Genomic DNA, 20927 nt, shown 5'->3' with positions numbered 1-20927 from the left:
GCGGGTACTTGTGTGCATTATTAAATTATTGACTTAAAGGTTTTTTTTTTAAATGTTTGTTGAGAAATTAAAATAATAAATGGAGGCCTTAAAGAGACTAATAGATAAAAGATCTGAGAGGATGGCAGTTGTTGAGAAGATAAGTGCCTCAACTGAATCGGAATTAATTTTACCAGAGAGAGTAAACTTTTATTTTGCAGCTTTACGCATTCTCCATCAGTTGAAAAGAAAAACACCAGAGCCTATGAAAGGGATGCAGATACAAGAAACAATAAGCTTAATATGCTCTTTAGACCAAGTTATTAGCTTGTATGGAGCACTAGTAACTTCTCCAAAAAGCACAATTGAAGATTATGAAGAGAAAGTTGAAAGTAATATGAGGACTATTATCAGCTCAATCAATCGTTTGGGTTTCAGAGATATCCTTCAAAAAGAGGTCCAGTATTCTAATAAAGAGAATTTGGATCTTCACAGAGCCCAAAGGATTATTCCTGGAATTTTCTTAGGAGGAAGCACTATAGCAAATGATTTAAAAAAACTTAAGGACCTTGGAATTACTCACATTGTATGCTGCCTACAGGGTGCATGCAAGTTTCCAAACGAATTTCTGTATTTAAATATCCCTATTTATGATACTCCATTTGAAGATATTAGTAAATATTTCTCCTCATCTTTTGATTTTATTCACAATGCACTATCTCAATCTACCGTGGAAAGACCTAATAATGTCTACATACATTGTGCTGCTGGTATTAGCAGAGCTCCAACAATTTGTGCAGCCTTTCTAATGAGAGAACTAGGGATTAGCTCTTTACAAGCTTTAAATCTAATTAAATTGTCTAGGCCCTATGTGGCGCCAAATCCAGGTTTCCTAAACCAATTATACAATTATCAGTTATTCTTGACTTCTGCTAAGGTTTGTCAAAAAAGACAACAAGTATCAAATTCAAATCAGACTCAGATTCAGGTTCAGGGTGTCCCATATCAAACCAACTTAAAGCGGAATGTTGGGAGAATCAAATAAGCTATATTAATTGATAGTGAATAATCTACTTTAAAAAAAATTCAAAGTTAAAGCTCTATTTAGATGTTTATCGCGCCTCAAAATAAATATTAGTCTTAATCTATATAAATGAGATAAGAAACGTTGAATTCATTAAAAAAAAATATACTCTACTTCTCTAAGTCTTTAGCTCCGTCCTCATCCTCCTCGAAAATTACATCAGAATGTCTGTTTTTCCAGTTGCTATGAGGAAATGCGAATGAAGGGGGATCTTGTGGCATCTTGTCTTGATACTTATTAAAGCTGATATTTCTGTCAGTATTGTAAATTGTTTGAAGATAAGAAAATAAAGATGTTTGGAACAAAGTACCTATATTTGGAGCAACAATTCTGCCAAATGGTTCGAGAAGCCTGACATCATTTTCAGTAAATTTGGATTTTTCTTTGAAAACACCTAATCTATTAATAAGTACAATAAGAGAAATTGCCTGGGTGTTGTTACTTTGGGCAAACTGATTGCTTGGAGATAAAGATGAAGATCTTGTATTTGTATGAGTTTGAGCAACTAAGCTGCTTCTCCCAACTCTATCCGATTTTGGAGAGCCAGGAGCAACAATACTGGAGGAAATGATTGAAGAGTTCAGAATTGAATTGTTTCTGGGTGAAACTGATACTAAATCATCATAATCATGTCCAATTTCAAATGATGAGAAGGCTGATGAAAGAGAAGAAATGGATGAGATCCTTTGGCTGGGGGTCGGGACACATGACCAATTGTCCCTTTCTGCATAGATTGGGAATACTAAAGCGTTGTAGATTGGTTTTTCACCTCCGTACACTTTTTGTAGGAGGCGGATAAATTGATCATCATTGCTCGTTGATACAGAGCTGCTTCCTATCACAATTCTAATTGAGCTGCATGAACATTCAACGAGTCTATTTTCGAAACGTGGCTTGTTATCATCTCCAGTATTCTGTATAATAAGAGAGTGCCTAGTCTCGATAATTCTATGAATTATATCACCAATCTCATAATTAAATAGAAGTTCATTCCCAGTATCAGATATAAGAGATATGATTTGTTGCCTTTCAGGGATCCCAATTAAAGCAATACAATGCTCAGATTCGATGATTTCTTGAGCGTGGATACAGAGAGTGAATAAGTTAGACTGAAGTCCCAGATCTGGTCTTAAAGATTGAACAAGGTTAAGTAGATTGTCAGCTTTTTCCTTAGTATTTCTAACTTCTCTGTATTTTTCACAATTCATAACTGAAATTGAGAATACTCTGGACATACATCTTAATTTAATAATGTCAATTTGGGTAAAACTATCCTTAACTTCGATACCGTCTTTATCGAATTTGAATTTGTCCAAAATCTCAAGAACTGCTATTGGAGATTCTTTCTCAGTATTATATATAGGAATGTAAATAGCATTATTGGAAAATCTTCTTGTCTTAATATCATGGTTGTTCTCTAGTTGATAATTGTCAGAATCTCCTGAGTCGTCAAGAATTTCGTACTTTTTCGTAATAAGTACCTTCTTAAGTAGGGAGTCAGATATTATATACTTGCTTGTGTCAAACCCATGGTAGAAAACATTGTTAATAGAATCGTAGATGAATAAATTACAATCTCTACAATTAATGACTTTCCTACATTCGCATAAAATTGCATTAACAAGTAGCTTTGGATCCAAGTTTGAGCTGATTCTTAGGCTTGACTCAAATAAGCTATAAATATCGTCCCAAGATAAAGTCTCCTTTAATTCTGGAATGTTTAACATCTAACAATTTGCCAAAAATAGTTGATTTGCGCTCACATTCAAATGTTTCAAAAAAGAAGAGAAAATCGAGAGAAATAAACAGAACCAAATTGAAGAATGTCAAGGCTACCAATCTTGAGCTTAAATTTTACTGTGTGCGTATAATTATTTAGATAATTAGTCATTTAAAACTTGATGATTATTATTTTGCTTGCTTTCCTTAGACTACTGTCAGACATACATTAATGCCGTTGTTCCTGTCTAGAAAAGAAATCAGCCAGAGTAATTTTAGCTTGCCTTTTACTCAAATATTGTACAGTATTCAAACGAATTGAAATTTAAAAAAAAAAAAATGTACCTTCACCCAGCTTTATAATTTCTGCTCAACATTCTTTTTCAAACAATCTCCCCACAATATGCCGCCAAAATAGTGTGGCGCCAATTTGTCAATAAATTTCTAATGAATATTTGTAAAGTAAAAAAAGGGTAAATATAAAATTAGTAGAACTTTTGATTCTTGTATTTATACTGATAACTAATTTGGGATATAGATTGTTTGCTGCTTTGATAGATTTTATTTCATTTGCAAGTATTTTTTTTTTAAAGTCAGTATTAGTGGCGCCAAGGGTGAGGTACCTATGTGGTATTTATATTACAAGTAGGAAAATGACAAATAAAGGGGAAAAGAAACAAAGAAAGGTGTGAGTGAATATATTATTTATATTGGGATTGCATTGGTTGTATATTGGGATTTATAGGATTAGGTTAAAGTTTTACTTAGCTATAAGCTGGTGAAGCAATAGCTGTTTAAAAAATACAAGTATAAAACGCTAGGGAAATAAGTTGGTAAAAAGCAAGCAGATATTGGAAATGTCAACCCAAATTTGGATAGAAAAATATCGCCCAAAGATTTTGGATGAAATGGTTGGTAATGAAGAAGTTTTAACTCGATTAAAAGTCTTAGCCAAGCATGGTAATATGCCGAATCTACTTCTTTCTGGTCCTCCAGGAACAGGAAAGACTACTAGTATTCACTGTCTGGCTTCTGAAATGCTTGGAAGTAAATATGGTAGAGCTGTTCTAGAATTAAATGCATCAGATGACCGTGGAATTGATGTTGTTAGAGACAAGATCAAGAGTTTTGCAAGAGAGAAAATTGACTTACCTGAAGGAAGGCACAAAATTGTAATACTGGACGAAGTAGACAGTATGACAGACTCAGCACAGCAAGCTCTCAGAAGACTAATGGAAGTTTACTCAGAAAGTACCCGTTTTGCTCTAGCTTGTAATCAATCAACAAAAATTATAGAGCCAATCCAAAGTAGATGCGCAATTATTAGGTACTCAAAGCTTACAGATGCACAAATCAGAAAAAGATTATTTGAGATTATCAAGATGGAGAACATTCCATACGTTGATTCTGGAATTGACACTCTTGTATTTACTGCAGATGGAGATATGAGAATTGTAATTAACAATCTCCAAGCAACTTACCATGGATTTTCTATGGTTTCTAGAGATAATGTACTCAAAGTCTCCGACATTCCCTCTCCTGAGAAAATTAAGAGTATTTTGGACTCTTGTGTTAAATGTAACTGGAGATTAGCTCACTCCATTGTTGAAGAACTTTTTATTGGGGGTTACTCACCACTTGATATTGTCATTACCATGAGAAATGTATTGAAAAAATATCAACTCCCTGAAAGGGCCATTTTGGAGTACCTAAAAGAGGTTGGGAGATGCCACTTTGTCATGCTTGATGGTTGTGCCACCCCCTTACAATTAGACAAACTTCTTGGCCAATTGTGTATGATTTCTGCTAGATGTGGTTTAAATTCAAATAAGACCAACTAAAACCCTGATCTAAATTTACTACCAAATATTTGTAGAATTCTATTACTTTGAAATTAAAGTTTATATAGCTAACTTTTTTTTTTCTATATATCTTTCCTGATTCAATAATATTAACAGGCATGGCAATTTAAACATTGCATGAATTTGGCGCCTTTTTGTTTACATATTAATGGACTATTCATTAGAGGGAGAAAGAGAGGAAAAGAAGTAAATCGCTTATACTGAAACTAAAATAGGTAGTAAAGATAGATCTGAGGAATTCAGAGATACGGAATATATGAGGAGGAACAAAGAGGTAAACAATAAACATTATTGTCAAGTTTGCAAAATTTGGATAGAAAATCATCCAAATAATATAAGAAGTCACCAAGAAGGCGGAAGGCACAACTATAATTTGAGAAAGTTGTTGAAAAGTGAAAACTATAGGGAACTACAGAAGAAGAAAGATGAGGAAGAGGTCCGAAAGGAGTTTATGAAGTTACAAGGGGTCGAGCAAACTTCTAATCGTGAAAAGAAAAGAATCAAACTGATAGATAAGGAAGTCAGATCAGGAAGTTCTACCACTTTCGGGGATAATGTTTTCACAACCAACTATACCTTTGATAATTCAAAGAATATTTTTGAAAAAAAAGATCATAATGAAAGCCATGACAAAACGAACGAAATGGGAATTATTGGAAAATGGGAAGAAGTTAAAGAGTCTGAATCTGCCTTTTTAGGAAATATTGCCTTAGAACAACAAGATCATGCTCAAATCCCGAACCCATTTAAGCCTATTGAAGGATGTGTCCAGATTAAAAAGAATAGTTTATCCCAAAAAGTCTACTCGTGTATTTCCGATATTGAAGGAAGCTTTGAAGAACAACAATTTAATGAGAAGAGTACTTCTGATTGTCAAAAAGTGAAAAATGAAAAGATAAAAATTGTCTTTAAATCTCGAAAAATTCCTCGTTAAGTACGGAAATTGACACATTCACTATATTACACTCATTTGCAAGTTGCAATAATGCCTATTTTTATTCCAACTTAGGAAATTGTGGGGCGTTTTTATTGAAACCAAATTTGTATTAAGAATATTATCAATCTTTACTTTAGGTTCTATACATATAATGCATATTTAAATCTATTATAATAACAAATTAAGGGTGGAAATTGAACTATAAATATTTAAAGCATTGATTTGGGCTTAAAAGTAGTGCTAAAATGAATCAAACCATCTAAAATGTAATTATTTTAAATATCCCACTTTGTTTTACTATTTCTAAATTTACTTTTTTTCTTTTTAACCATTTAAATCCTTTCATATATTTTATTTTCATTTAAATATTTTCTTAAAAGGCGCCAAACTGATAGTATTTTTTCTTAATAGAAATTATAAACAAATGAAAAAACTAGCTTGGCAAAAATTGTGAAAGCCAAATAAAGAAAAACAAGGAAGTTGAATTTACATAAAGCTTTTTATATATTCATAATTAAGATTCGAAGCCTTTTAGTCAAATGAACTATAATACTTTAAAGATTGATGAGTTGAAGGAGCTATTAAAAGAAAGAGGCTTATCTGTTACTGGGAGAAAGGTATGTGATAATTGACTTTAATCTTAATCTATAATGAAATTTGAATATTAATTGTAATTTTTTCTGTTTTTTTAGCAACAACTAGTCCAAGCATTGATTGATTATGACTCACAAAATAACCATACAGATAGTACAGTACCAGCCGCTACTGCTACTACATCTGTATCAGCGGAGAAAGAGGAATTGGATGAGCCAATGAATACTTCTAGTAATGAAGTAAAAACTGATCAAGGAGAAAAGAATGTAAGCATTTCTGAGCCAGTAAGACAAACAATATGTATAAGTGATGTTAACCAACTTTCTGAAAAAGAAAGAATTGAATTAAGAAGACAGAAGTTTGGAGCATGTGGTCCATCCACAGAAGCTGAGAAAAGGCTTGCTCGTTCAAAAAGACTTGGTGCTGCGTCAGAAGATGATAAGAGAAAGCTTAGACAAGAAAGATTTGGAATGATATCGGAAGCTGATAAAATTAAAAATAGAAGAGAAAGGTTTGGAACAATGTCAAGAGTAAATGATCCAGATCATGAGAAGAAGATCCAAGTAAGAAAATTAAGATTTGGTTTGAAGTAGCCGGAACAAATTCCTATTACACAAACTTAACGATAAATATTTAGTACTTAGAAAATATTTAATTTAAAATATCTATTTAATTTGCTACAATTATGGATAACTTTTAAGCTTTATAATTCCTGAAAATCTCAAACTATAACTTTTTGATATTTTGAGTGAGACTCATATTTTGTAGTCTTAAGTGTATTACAAAACCTTGAAGTGAATTATCTATAGAATAATGTCATGCCTGCCATTAGAATGCATGCGAATGACACATATGGGCTAAGTCTATCTCCAATAACCGCCATTTTACCTAGAATTCCCAAAAAACCTGACTTTTTATTGTCTATTAAGCCTGGAATTTTTGGACGTAAATACGAGCATGTACATATTGACAGCAAGACCACCACAATCATGCTTTGAAAATTGAATAGAGCAGACATTTTGATCGAGAACTAACTGTGAAATATCTTCACTCAGCCAATTCTAACAATAATTGTAATAATCTCAATGATTATATCAGCTTATTTTTTATATTCTTACTTCCCCCTCTATTTCACAAATATAAATAATATAAAATGAGCTGTGAGTTCCCGCCAACTAATAGCCGTCATTCAAAAGTATTGTAAAGTATTTAATAATCTAAATTCTAAAACAATAGGTAGTGACTGGCTGGGATAACGCCCAGCTGTAACCAAGTGGAGTCGTTAAAGGTTTAGGATGGGATACTGTGTCACTACATCCTGGAAGTAACATTGCACGATGGCTGCCCATTACAAGGCTGCAGTCTCTAGAGTTGCCTTGGTGGAGACCGAGGTGACTTGTGAGATAGTGAAACCCGTACCGCCGGAGGCTGGAAACAGAGCACGGAAAAGGGTTCGCTGTAGTACGGTGTAAGGATAACAGTAGTTGTGTAACTTCCTGGCATCTCAGTGATTCGCGAGATTCATCTCGGACTAAATTTTTCGTAAAATATATGATTGCACACATTTTGGCGGAAAGGCGCCATATTTTGTAATTAAATTAATTGCAAGTTTCCTGATTAATAATATTGTTAACAATCATTTCCAGATTGGTTTCATTATTATGGCTTTTGCATTTTAAGTTTGATATATAGTTTGCTATTGAGTTTGTTTTCTGTATGCATTCTATTTGTTCTGGTTTAGATTTTCTGTGGTTACAGCTGCTCATTATTGAAATAGAATTTTGGATTGCCTTTAAGTGTTGTACAGTAGAGTTTAAAATATCCTTTTCAACACCCAATTGGCATAATGTCTTAATTTCAAGTAATATTTGATCCATTTCTTTTAGGTTTCGCGTATAAACGTATTCACTCTCAAACAGTGTTCTGTTGAATAAATTTTTGAATAGATTAAAGTATTGAATAGGGCCTGGATTAGCATAAGTATTGTCGACTTCCCATTTTTCAATGTGATTCATTAAAAGTTTAAATGAAGGATTATTGCGCGAATTAACGGAGTTCAGTTTGCATATGAATTCAAGTTGATGACCAGCATTTCCTAGTGTAGATTCGGTTAGAAGTTTCTTTGATTCAAATGAAAGATTTGAGTTGTTTCTTGAATCCTTTATTTTATCTCCTTCAATATTTAAAGTCATTAAAGAGGAAATAGGAATAGCATACATATTCCAACTATCTGCCTGGCTTAATACCCCCTTAATCCCCGTAACATATCCCCCAACCAAGTTACTATTAATTATTTTTGACGCAAGCATTCCGTACATTAATCCAAGTGTAGAGTCAAAATCAGAAGGGATACAAGCTCTGACTTGATCTGTAAAACTAAAGCACACTGGGTTCATCCCATTCTTAATTTTATTCTTAGACCTTCTAAATTTTAGTTCCTTTTGAACCAGAGCTGAGAGTATAATCTCAGTCCTAACATCACATATCTTTCTTGAATTAATCAAATTCTCAATAAGCCTCGCATCTATATCACTAAATATAAGTTTGAAATCCTCAACAACTTTTTTCTCATATCTACTTAAACTTTCAGAACCCAGAATCTCGCATCCTCCTGAATTTGAAGCATTACATAAATTCTGAGTGCTAAACCTTGAAAATATCTTCCTATACTCTCTTGTTGGGTATACCTGGTCAAAAAGGCCTTCTGATACCAGAAGCCCGCCAAAATTATTTCCCTGATTAGATCTCAAACAAATTATATCGCAAATTTCAGTAATAATATCATCTAAAGTGACCCCAGCCATTTCTGAACCATAAACTGAAAGTTTTCTATCTGCATATCTTTCTGGAATTACAACCAAATTTGGATGAGTTTGTATTCCAACCTCTAAAGCAACATTTGAAGTCTTATCGCCTATCATCTTCATGAAATACCAATACTTTGTTGCTGAAGCTGAATCTGTTAACAGATTCCCAACCAAAGTTGAAATACTCTTAGTTACAGAGTCAAATCCAATACATGTCTCAATCATTTGATGAGAAATACTGTTCTCCAAGCAAACTGGAACAAACACTACTGGAATCTCACTCTTCATGCCATTTAACGACATGCAAATTAATTGCTCCGATAGCGAGGCGCCAAAAGTTGCCGCCTCGTTGTTCCCCACAATTGCAATTGCACGCATATTAAAAAATGACAAGAGTTGAGAGAGGAAGTCATTACTAACTAGCCCTTTGCATGAAAGAACGCAAGAGCTGTTTGTGAATTCTTGGTTGTCATTAGCTTTTAAAGTTGTATTTGAGTTCTTTTTTTCTGAGGCATTCATTTTTATTTCTACTCCATTTGGGAATATACAGCCTCCAGAATTGAGGGAATTCTCAAAGAAAGTCAATGATCCTTCGGAAGTAAGATCGACTTTTAGAGCTTTTCCTTCTAAAAAGTCTGAGAGAGACTTAAAAACTATAAGCTGTTTAAGCGATGGTAGTCCATTGACTAGTCCACAAATTACATTCTGAGTGCCAGGAGTTGAAAGGCATGATAGAATTAATCCAAGTGACTCACAAGCTAGTGAATTACCCACGGAAGATTTTGAATGGCTGCTCTCTCTTATCTCTGTGAATTCTGATGAGTATTCCTCCTCTCTTAATTGTAGTACTTTGCTGTTGTGTCTCCCAGTCTGATGAGGTAAACATTTAGTAATAATGTAAGCATCTAAATCTCTGCATGAGGAGGAAATGATTAGATCATCGTTAAACTTGGAAGCTGTTGAAAGAAGGATCTTCGGTATCTTTATGTCGTCCTTTGTTCTATTTTGAGAGCCTTCTGACCCTAATAATTTATGATTCATTTTATTCTCGTATCTATCCTCCATTCTAAGTAAATCCTCCACTCTTGGAGGAGAAATCATATAATTAGTTATTCCAGAATTAGGGCCATCAAATTGTATTGGTCCTGGATTCTTGTAATAATCATTCAACTTCCACTCAGATCTAACTTGACAATAAGCTAAGTAAGATTGTCCTTTAAGATCTACTAAGTACTTCTTAATAACGGGAACAGATTTCCCTTTTCTAAGCTCAATATTCATCATATATGTAAGAGGACATCCTGCTGGTTCCCATTGTTCAGGAGTTAGGCTTAGCTTCCTGACTACTGCCATATATCCTGAACGCTGATTGTCTATAAGAGCTGCTGCAGTATGTCCAAGAGCAAAGCAATAACTTGCATCAAAATTTGAAGGCAAAGCGCATCTTCCTTCATATCCAAAGTAGTGAGTCTTAACATTGTCTAAAATATAATCCTTCTTTACTTTCTCAAGTTTTTCTTTTGCCATGTGTACTAACAACTCTTCTGTTGCTATCTTTGCTACTTGAACGTTACCATGTGGATCCCTTTCTAAAAGGAGCTGATTTTGTACATCTGAAGGAAGTTCCAAGAAAAGAGTCTTCATTTCTTGACTTAAGCTATCTACAATCTGTTTTCTATCGTTAGTTTTAAGCAAAATAAGATTCAATTCTTTGATTAAAGTCTCAAATTCTGGAATAAACTCTATTAACCCTTCGGGTAATAATACAATTCCATGTTTCTTTCCCAGTGAATCTCTTTTTAGAATCATTTCTACAATTTCGTCTACTATCGACATCAAAGATCTGTTCTCTTCCTTAATTTCTTCTCCAATCAAGATCATATTTGCTCTAGTCTGAAGACCACATTCCAAAGTAATGTGAGATGCAGATCTTCCCATCAACCTTACAAAATAGTATCCGTATCCCTCAGTTTTAATTGCATCCATAATACTTCCAATCTGTTCACTATAAGTTTTCACTGCTGTATCATAACCAAAAGATGTCTCAATTACCTCGTTTTTCAAATCTCCATCTATGGTCTTGGGACATCCTACAACCACTGTGCTAGACGAGTTACGTTTGAAGTATTCTGCTAGAACTGCTGCATTTGTATTAGAATCATCTCCTCCTATTACTACTAGACCATGTAATTTGAGTTTTTCACAAATCTCTAAAGAAGCTCTCATTTGTTCTTCTGTTTCAATTTTGTGACGACCTGAACAAATAATATTAAACCCACCCTGGTTAAGTATACCGTTAATATCATCTTCAGTTAACTCTCTGTATCTCTCACTATATACTCCTTCTGGACCTCCCAAAAATCCAAAAAGCTGACTACTTTGGTTACAAAGTTTAATATAAGACATTAATCCAGCAATCACATTATGACCTCCTGAGGCCTGACCTCCCGATAATACTACTCCAATTCTTCTGGCGGGAAACTTCTTCCATGAGCTACTTCCATCTGAAATGGCCTCAAACTTCACCAAACTGTTTCCAGATGTTAAAGGAAAATAGGTTGAAACGTCAGATCTTTCCATTTCCCCCATTCCTTCAAAAGCTGAAACTTCCTTAATAGATAACGGGGATCTTAGTATGTGTGGTAGGCATGGCTCCCACCTTCTTCTCCACATTTGCATATTTGATTGGCCTTCATGCAAGCTTGAAGCAGAAAGTAGTGAAACATCTCTTGAATCGCCCTTGTTTCTCTTTAGTTCAGTTTGTTTATAGTTACTCATTGCTACTTATTTTCCTAGTATTGAATTAATTGGTAATATATTGCTAATCTCTGATATTACCTTTTGGTTGTGATTGCTATTTTTCTATTGATATTATATTTCTATATTCTGCTGGCTCTTATTCTTAATATCACTATTTCTTCTCAAAAAAAAAATCTAGAAAAGCAAGCCAGCCCTTTATTCCCTTTTAAAATCCGATTCCAAAGCTGATATGTAAAACCTATTTATTTTATTATTGATATTAATTTTTTTCGAGAATTTTCTTTTCACATGCAATTTCCTCGGTCTAGGGCCAACTTGAAAATATTTTGCATGTGGCGCAGGCGGGAAAACGAAGATAACTAGTTTTTTCCTGATTGTGAATGTAGGCGAAAAAATAAATAAATCAAGAGTAAATAATAGAGAACGATTTTAATAAATATATTTGTAAATTAGTATATGCTAGAATAACCTCACTAAACGGTCAAACTAGAAAAAATAAGCTTAATTTGCTGAGGGTCGTGCCTGAGAAAAGAACTTTTTTGAGGCCAAATTAGGGTAATTTGGTCAAATATTAACTCGTATTGGCGGGAAATGTGTGCGAACAGGTTTTTTAAAATATTATTTCTAATTTGTTTATCTTGAATTCGATCAGCATTGGCAAAAGGGATGGCTCCAAATCGTAGGATACTTTCAAAGAACTGATCAATAATAACCTGTGAGAGTATTAAAAGTGGGTCTTGGCCTGGATCGCTTTCACTACTATTGTAGTTAGAATTAGGTTTGGGTTTGGGGTCAGTATTACTATTAGCAGATTCCTCAAATACTTGGGGGGTTGTTAAGCCTTCTTTTTTGGCTTCAAGCTCTTTAAGTAGTTCCCCAAATCTATATTTATCACAAAATTCTTCTTTTAAAAAATCAGTTAGTTTGGAAACTTCATCATTGATAATTTGATTTGCAATTTCAATCTGTTTCTCTAATAGGACTTTCATTTTTTGAAAAGTTGTTAGTACTGAGAGGCAGTAGTTTACGTTATTGATTCGAATGATTGATGCAAGAGGAGTTTTGTCTGAAGTAGCAACTGAACAGATAGCATTAAACATAGGGTTAATAAAGGTGTCAAGCATAGATGTTAGGGTAGAGTTAATGTCCTCAATTTTTGGAATGTTGTCATTTGAAATCGCAAGAACTCCATTTTGTATTGTAGAGAGGATGTCTTTTAAGAGAGAAGACCATTCCATGACCAAAATGGATATGGAAAAGTCTGTAGTTATGATTTCAGAAATGCGAGAGGATATGTTTTCTTTGACAATTCCCGCATACACATAATATTGAGCAATTGCTTCTTCTCTTAAATCTTTAAAACGTTGAATAAGTAAAGGAAATGCAAGACGGGCTTGTTTTGGCTTTGAGCTAAATCTCTTAGGCAGGATCTTAAACATTGGAATTAATGCCTCAACATAATTATTGATTAAATGTGCAATTTTAATTCCAATAGTAATTCCTATCTTGAGAGAAGTTAGGTTGCCAAAATGATGAGTGGAATCCGGCCTGGATGTCTGTGGAGGATGAAACTGACGAAGAATATCTCTGATTGCTCCAGAAAAGGGGATACAAAGTGTGTGAGTAATGTTATTCAAAATATTCTTGGCCATACTATCAAGTGATTCTGGCTCAGAAGTATCGCTTTGGTTAAAGTCCAGATGCTTTTCTTCAAACTCACAATCTTCACATATCTGATAGCCAAAGGCTTTAATAAGAAATTCAGACTCTATGGACACTCCACAAACGCGAATCCACTCGAAAATAGACTCCAGGTAGTCCAGTAGATTAGAAGAATAGTTGTTGTCTCCAATAGAAATTCCATGACCAATAATATGGTTAAATCTATATTCTAAGTACTTTGATCTGGTTTCAACAACGCAGGTAAGTAAAGAATAGCACTGTTCTTTATGATGAAGCTCGAGTATTTCAACAGACTCCTGAAAGCTTTGACTTCCAAAAATACATACTTTCTCTTCAGTCCCTTTTTCAATTCCTTCGGTCTCATCTTCATCATTCTGTGACTCTTCAAATTGATCATTAAATTCATCAGGTGACTTAGAGATCACTAGATCAACCAAGAAACTTGTGATTTCAGTCGCCAGCTGATTTCTTTTAAGTTCCAAATCTAATATTAATGCTTTCAGATTAATTAGAATTTGTGGTATCATACTAGAGTATTCACGGTCACTCTTAAGCTTAGAGAGGACAGATTCCGAAGTATTTTGTGAGTCTAGTGAATCACTAGAAAGAATTTCAATCAATTTCTTGGAATTGATTTCGCTGGCCATACATTTGTTGTAAATTGCAACTAAAGATAACAAGAGATTCCCCCTGGATTCATCCATGGAAGATTTTAAGTTCTTAATATCGCCCACAAAATTAGTACTTAAGTGTGATAACATTGTATTACACATATTTTTCTTATTCTCTACTAATTGTATTTGATCTTGTATCATGCTAAATTCCTCCAAAAGGGGAAAAGTAAATTTATTCCAGTTTGTTAGTTGAGTTGTAACATTCTCATTAAACTCCTTTTCAAATGATCTGATTTCGTTATTCATTGCTCTCAAATCATCAATAAAAGGTTTTAAAGAGTCCAAACAACTCTCTGCAACCATTAGATGGTACCTATATATTAAAAGCTGCATGGATCTACACTTGTTTTGACCTTTAGTATTCAGTAATTCAGTAACTAAGTGCTTTGGGATCCCCTCAGATATATCATCTACTGTGTCCAAGCTGATAAGCCCATTAATTAATTCCTCATTCTCTCCTAGCTTTAGCTCTAGTACTCTATTCAGTTTCTTCTTAAAAGGATGATTTATCGTAGAATTCTCCATTTTCTTGTATAATCTCCTCCAACTAATTAACTCAATAGCTTCAGTGTGTATTCAAATATTATTAACTTATTCCCACACAATCAAAAGATCATGATCCACTACCAAAATACCTTTGAACCCCCAAACAAAAATTTTATACTTCAGCCTTCACTCTGCAAAACTATATATTTCTTAAGAAATTCTTCCTTAGACTTGAACAATTTTTCTACAAACCTGTTTGCATTCTTTTCTCCTTAAATAATAGGTACCCCTTAATTATTTATTGTAAATTGGCGCCAAAACCGTAACCAAAATACATGACTTTGCCGCCGCCATTCTAAAATTGATAATCAAGTCTGGAATTTTGGAAAGCTGAGAAATTTAGCAACAAATCGTCAATCGACTTTTCAACACTGTTGTTGTTGGCTTTAAGTATGTTTTCGGCTTGTGTAAGTGACAAATCAAATAACTGTGAGAGCTTTTGAATGTTTCCCGCGTCAACATTAACAATGCTTAGATTCTAAATTTACATATAGTTAATTACTAAGAACTAAATGATTAAAGAGCATCAGCAATGCTATCACTAAAACTCTTCAAAAATCTTATTTAGCAAACTTACCTTCATATCTTCATCTAGTGCCTTCTTTGTTGCCAAAAGAGATGACTGAATGTCAAAATTGAAGTTGGAACTCCCATCCAAGCCTTCATTATTATTTGTATTTAGGCTTGTTAGATCTTTTTCTCCTCGAGTATTATCTACCATGATCAGTATAAACAATTATATTAATGTTACAGCTAGCTTTAATTAACAAAAACCTTTTATAAAGCATAAGCTATATATTAATAATTCTGATTAATTAATATAATTTATTATTATTTTTTTAACTTTGAATTTCTATTATTTTGCCTAGTTACCCTAAGTAATACTAATTTAGATCTGGCGGGAATAATAAAGGTTGAAAGATGCAAATATTTTAGAAAAAAATAACTTAATAAATTACACATATCATAAATGTGGATATACCAAAAACTAAACATTAATTACAATATTAATGGATAAAGTGCTGAGTTCCTGGACTATAGTCTAAGTTAGTACTTGGAGTATTAATTACATCATTCTTAATTCTGTCAAACTCTTTATAGGGAGAGTTTTCATATTCAGTTTCTGAGTATTCAATGTCAAGGCGCTGCTTGTAACTCGGAGATAATGCAATATAGCCTAGATCCTGCTCAATATTTTGCATAATATCGGGGTTTAGGTTGTCCAAATAATTTATTGTTGAGAAATTAATATATGAGATTCTATCTCTCATGTACTTGAAAGCACTAACAGTATAGTTACTATTATAAACACTGATATTGTTTACAAACTGGAATTCATCACTTGGAGTAGTTTCCAAGGATGAATTACATAAAATTGTGTAATCCTGATCTCCTTTGCACTCCTTATTTTTATAGTACACTTTAAATACAACTTGATGGATACCATTTGATAGGAAAAGATTATATCTATAGACATTTTCCTCCTGATTGAACCACATCTTCTTTGGTTCTGACCATCTGTTTCTAATTTTTTGCAAAATGAAGATTTCTGAAATCTCCTGAACGCTCCAACTCCATTTAATAGGCACTAGTTTATATCTAGAATCAGCATTCTTCCTAACTAAATAACCAAGAAGGAATTTCTCAATAGTCTCTTTAGCTAAAGCTCTAGCTGAGAATATGGAATTTGTCAGGATTTCCCTCTCAATGTTGATATTTTTTAAATATATATTTCTCCAGAAATTTTGTATGCATTTTGCATTTTGATTTCTTTTTTTAACAATCTCAGTAAAATTCTTCTCATGAAGAGTCGACCAATTATACTCATTTATACATTTATGACTTCCATTGTTTGAAGGCGTCCCTTCACACAGAGATGCGCCAAATCTAGTCAGAAAACTTCTCCAACATGCTTGTATTTGCATTGCAGAAGTATTCAAGAGCTTTATTGGTCCATATTTTCTGAAATATAGATATTTCTTGCATAGATATCGTCTGAAATAACATTGAATAACTATTGCAGCTAAATGTAAAAGTAAATTAAACCTTACAAAATAAAATGCTGATTTGTTAAGTTTTGAAATTAATCCAGTAATTTCATTATTATCAATAAATCTCCTTAATTCACAGTTTTCTCTATTGTTACTTTTTGAATTTGAGCTATTCACTGTTTCTAAAGGAAAAATCTCCAAATTAGGTAACTTTTCCTTTTGTAACGAAATACTCCTTACAAGTACCTCATTATTTTCATTTGTCTCATTAATCGAACATTCCAATTCAACTGACAATTCTGGCTTTATTTTTCTCGCAGAATCTTCAGTTAGTGAATATAAATCAAGTGAAAGTCCATATCTATTTCTATTACTATTTAGTCTTTCATTTTCACTATCTTCAATTTCATTAATCTGACTATTTATAGAGGATTTTAATCTCTCAGCCGAATCTTTCTCTATTAAATTTAGAGGAATTGAAGATGTAATAGACTTTACTTTGTTTCTAGCTATTCTAGGTTCTTGATCTTCTGCTAATACTACGTTTGACGATATCTTCGAAGCTAAATCAGATGTTGATCTTAAAGATTGAATTGTATTAAACTCATTGGATCTCCTGCTACTGAGAGCAGAATCGATGGAACCATTTTGTTGAAAGTTTGAGTGACTATTCTGTACTATATTTGAATTGTAACAACCTCTCATTTGTTGTCTAGTAAAGTTATTATTGGGGTTTATAGGATAGAAGATTTGCTGAGATCCATTTTGTATGATTCTTCCTATAGTATTACTTCTTCTTACTACCGAATAATCATCTCTTTCTCCATGATTGATAAAAGACCTGCTCTCAGTGATTGGAAATTTTGCAGCTTCTCTAGAATTTATTCTGTCCTTTAAAGTAATTCTAATTCTGTTTGATTTACCAGAGTTTTGATTATTGCTATCCACGTTTCTATTGTATAGACGACTAAACATTTTCAAAGGTATTGTAGTGTCCCTTTAACCATTACTTTTCAAAAATCTACTTAATTAGCTTTACTTCTGTAAATATTCTAATAGTAATAATAATTATTACAAAAAAAGTAGCTTAGACCAGTATGATCACGAAATTTTACTCAATTGATTAATACACAATTTACAAAAATAATTTTATTAATTAGTATCCAGCTTTATTGAATAAATCTTTAAAGTGTGATAATTCTACTAAAATGTTATTATTATGATCACAATCATAAATTAATAAATTATTTCCTTATTTTTAGCCGTTTTAATTTGATTTTTACGTTTTTACCACTCTATATTATCAATTTAGTATTAATTACTATTATTTGTTTAATTTGACCTAGTTATTTAGTCTAAAGCATACATTATTAGGCGGGCACTTTGGCGCCAACGTTATTATTTTGCATGTAAATTGTGAGTAATAATAGAAGTGTAGGAAACTAGGAAGAGATGATAGAATTAAAATATCAATTAAAATACAAAAATAATTTCCTTCTAATTAAGTGAACCTATTCGATAGCATTATGATAAGGTGTTTTCAAAGAATAAGTGAATTAATGGGTTTTCGGTCTAAATGTTTTTATTTAAAAGCGGGAAGTTATTTCAAATTAGCTAAACATGAATTTCTGAAGTAATTTTTTGAATATTTGATCTAATTCTTTTTACTGAAAAATAAAAATAAAAAAAAGTAAAAAATGTGTTAGTTGATAGGAAAGTAGAATAAACTTACGTGAACTTTTGTAGGCTTCTCCAACAATATTGATTTTATTGGATACTCCAATGATAGGTAAAACAACAATTTCCATACTCCCACAAGCTTTAATTTCATCATTAATTATAAATTGGAGGTAATGAGCCCCTTTTGTAAGACATATATTAATTAGAAAACAGTTTTCCTGGTTGTCCCAATTAAGTTTTAAATGCTCTTGCCATGGTTTACACGTGAAAGATCCTCTTAACTTAACTTCATACTTTGAATATTCATAGTTTTGGGTATTGTTAATTTCAGAAGAACAATTATTATTAGCTGAATCACTATCATTCCAAATCCATTTGATATATACATCTTTAATTATAGAATCCATAAACTTTCTTGTTTTATATCCTTTCCATATAGAAGCTATCTTACAACTTGCAGCATTTCTAGCAGTCATAACATTTTTTATTAAGAGCTCTCTCATAATCTGGTTACGATAAATATAAATTCTCCAATACCTTTGAATAATATGAATTGCATTCATGATTTGATTTTTTGAAAATTTACTTCTAGTAACTGGATTAATATATCTTACCATTCTATTATTATCAAAATTTCTAAAGTGTTTTTGAATAATACTAGCTGAATAACTCATGAGGGCATAGTTTAATCCTCCAATTGTACTTTTCTTGTTAATTCTCTGAAATCTGTTAATCTTGACAGATCCTTTGATATTATTAATGTTAATGGAATTTTCAGAATCATCAATTTCTATTTGGTGGGAAATTATTGAAATAATCTGCTGAAGTGTTTGAGCAAGTTCAGGTGAGACAAGTATTTCAGTAATAGATGACTCATTAGCCTTGTTGATTTGGCCACTAAAACATGAATTGATTGGTGATTTTACAAGACCTCCACATTCACTGATTGGATTCCTTAATCTCGAAAAATAACTACTAGGATTGATTAATTTATTTCTTGAAGAGTTTAAACACATATCAGTAGGAGAGCTCATGAGTGATATACTTCCAGTAACAATTTGGTCTCCTTTTTCATTAATAGCTAGTAATCCATTATTCAAATTAGTATATGGAGTGACTTTAGGCCCAAATTTATGAACATATTTTTTATCATTGCTGTAAACGTTAAAGAACATATTATTCCTTAGATTTTGATTTGGAATCATCTGAATTATTGGCTCTGGACTTGGTAAAACCATTGTATTCCCAACTGTCTTAACATGATCTGTTATCATAACTGGCGACATTGGACTTAAAATACCAATACATGGATTATTTCTACCCACATTATCGTTAATTCCACCAATTAAAGATGACATGTAATTTACTATCTTATAGACGATAGTTTCGTTTCTTGTTGGTCTACGACCATTCTCTTCTTCTGCCCTCACATTCTCATTATTTATCAACATCTCTTCCTAATTAATTTTCCTTTTCTTTCTATATACCCAAATATTTATACTTTAATTTAATTAACACGTCTCTATTTAATTTGAACTGCTTGCTATAAAATTTAATGTGTAATTATTTATTTATTATGTTATTATTTTCTCTTCTAAGTCCAAACGTCTAATTAATTCACTTAATTAACTTTTGTAAATTTTTCACCTGTCTGGCTCACCGTTCATATCACAAAATAAGTATTAACAATGTTGTTATTAATTTAATTAATTATGGTTTCACTAATTTTTTTTTCCAAGCCTTTCATAACCCTGTTATTTCACTTTTGGTATTTTTGACCAACGATAATAATTTTTACATGGAATTGTTTCCCGCCAAAACAATTCATTTAGTTATTGAATAAATATAGATCAAATACGTAAATTGAATTTAAAAAATTAAAAGAGGGGAGAAGGGGGGTGGGAGAGATGACTGAATTATTATTATCAGGTCATATTAATGCATTTTTAGAAAAAGAATAATAATTGTAAGCTACTAAATATATTAGGCTTACAATGTGTGCTATAAATTGGGAAATACTTTAATATGGAGATTTTAAGTATTAATTATTGTCATCAATAATTAAAAAGAAGTAGTAATTAACATTTAATTAATTAACTTAAAACTGTTTTTGATACTTATTAGTCTGAAAACTTCCCTTAATCTTCTCAGAAATATGAACTTCATTTTTTTTGACTTTCCATACAGAAATGAATTAATTTTGGGCAGAAAAATGCCAAGGAAGAAACTGTCTTACATGCTTTTAGTTTAGTTATATTGCATGTTTTTGGCGCCGAAAGTTATTGATTAAAATAATTAGTTATATGTTGAAAAGGAATACAAATAAAGAGCCAAAAAACGAGGTCTTATGGTCGACCATGTTCCTTGTAGAATTTAAACATGTATTTAGATACTTAGATATAACTAAAACATTACAAATTATTAGGGAAAAAATGAAACAAATAAATTTGAATTGAAATTTTCACAGTTTAGTGATTACATGCAATATATATATATATATATATATATATATATATATATATATATATATTTCTATGAATAGAAAAAATAAGGTAGAATAAAAGGTGATCATTAAGAAAATAAATACATAGGATTAGTAATATTGACCATT

At 32.2% G+C, this 20927-nt stretch overlaps 9 protein-coding genes across 9 annotated transcripts; 4 read left to right on the top strand and 5 right to left on the bottom strand.

Moving 5' to 3' along the window:
• Positions 1-79: 79 nt before the first annotated feature.
• On the top strand, positions 80-1024 carry Chro.30177 (dual specificity protein phosphatase). Its single annotated transcript, XM_662714.1, has 1 exon — positions 80-1024. One exon carries the CDS (start codon positions 80-82, stop codon positions 1022-1024), a length of 945 nt encoding a protein of 314 aa, XP_667806.1.
• Positions 1025-1173: 149 nt separating this feature from the next.
• Chro.30176 (hypothetical protein) lies at positions 1174-2790 on the bottom strand. Its single annotated transcript, XM_662713.1, has 1 exon — positions 1174-2790. The coding sequence occupies one exon, from the start codon at positions 2788-2790 to the stop codon at positions 1174-1176; it is 1617 nt and encodes a 538-aa protein (XP_667805.1).
• An 849-nt stretch (positions 2791-3639) lies between these two features.
• On the top strand, positions 3640-4623 carry Chro.30175 (replication factor c subunit 4). The annotated part of the gene is made up of 1 exon (XM_662712.1): positions 3640-4623. The coding sequence occupies one exon, from the start codon at positions 3640-3642 to the stop codon at positions 4621-4623; it is 984 nt and encodes a 327-aa protein (XP_667804.1).
• Positions 4624-4900: 277 nt separating this feature from the next.
• On the top strand, positions 4901-5578 carry Chro.30174 (hypothetical protein). Its single annotated transcript, XM_662711.1, has 1 exon — positions 4901-5578. One exon carries the CDS (start codon positions 4901-4903, stop codon positions 5576-5578), a length of 678 nt encoding a protein of 225 aa, XP_667803.1.
• Positions 5579-6393: 815 nt separating this feature from the next.
• Positions 6394-6768, top strand: Chro.30173 (hypothetical protein). The annotated part of the gene is made up of 1 exon (XM_662710.1): positions 6394-6768. One exon carries the CDS (start codon positions 6394-6396, stop codon positions 6766-6768), a length of 375 nt encoding a protein of 124 aa, XP_667802.1.
• Positions 6769-7773: 1005 nt separating this feature from the next.
• Positions 7774-11760, bottom strand: Chro.30172 (pyrophosphate-dependent phosphofructokinase). The annotated part of the gene is made up of 1 exon (XM_662709.1): positions 7774-11760. The coding sequence occupies one exon, from the start codon at positions 11758-11760 to the stop codon at positions 7774-7776; it is 3987 nt and encodes a 1328-aa protein (XP_667801.1).
• Positions 11761-12215: 455 nt separating this feature from the next.
• Chro.30171 (hypothetical protein) lies at positions 12216-14624 on the bottom strand. The annotated part of the gene is made up of 1 exon (XM_662708.1): positions 12216-14624. One exon carries the CDS (start codon positions 14622-14624, stop codon positions 12216-12218), a length of 2409 nt encoding a protein of 802 aa, XP_667800.1.
• Positions 14625-15652: 1028 nt separating this feature from the next.
• On the bottom strand, positions 15653-17611 carry Chro.30170 (hypothetical protein). Its single annotated transcript, XM_662707.1, has 1 exon — positions 15653-17611. One exon carries the CDS (start codon positions 17609-17611, stop codon positions 15653-15655), a length of 1959 nt encoding a protein of 652 aa, XP_667799.1.
• Positions 17612-18300: 689 nt separating this feature from the next.
• On the bottom strand, positions 18301-19767 carry Chro.30169 (hypothetical protein). Its single annotated transcript, XM_662706.1, has 1 exon — positions 18301-19767. The coding sequence occupies one exon, from the start codon at positions 19765-19767 to the stop codon at positions 18301-18303; it is 1467 nt and encodes a 488-aa protein (XP_667798.1).
• Positions 19768-20927: the final 1160 nt, after the last annotated feature.

This window comes from Cryptosporidium hominis, assembly GCF_000006425.1.
Source record: "Cryptosporidium hominis TU502 chromosome 3 CHRO013083, whole genome shotgun sequence".
NCBI classification, from domain to species: domain Eukaryota; phylum Apicomplexa; class Conoidasida; order Eucoccidiorida; family Cryptosporidiidae; genus Cryptosporidium; species Cryptosporidium hominis.
This window is presented reverse-complemented; position numbering and strand designations above follow the sequence as displayed.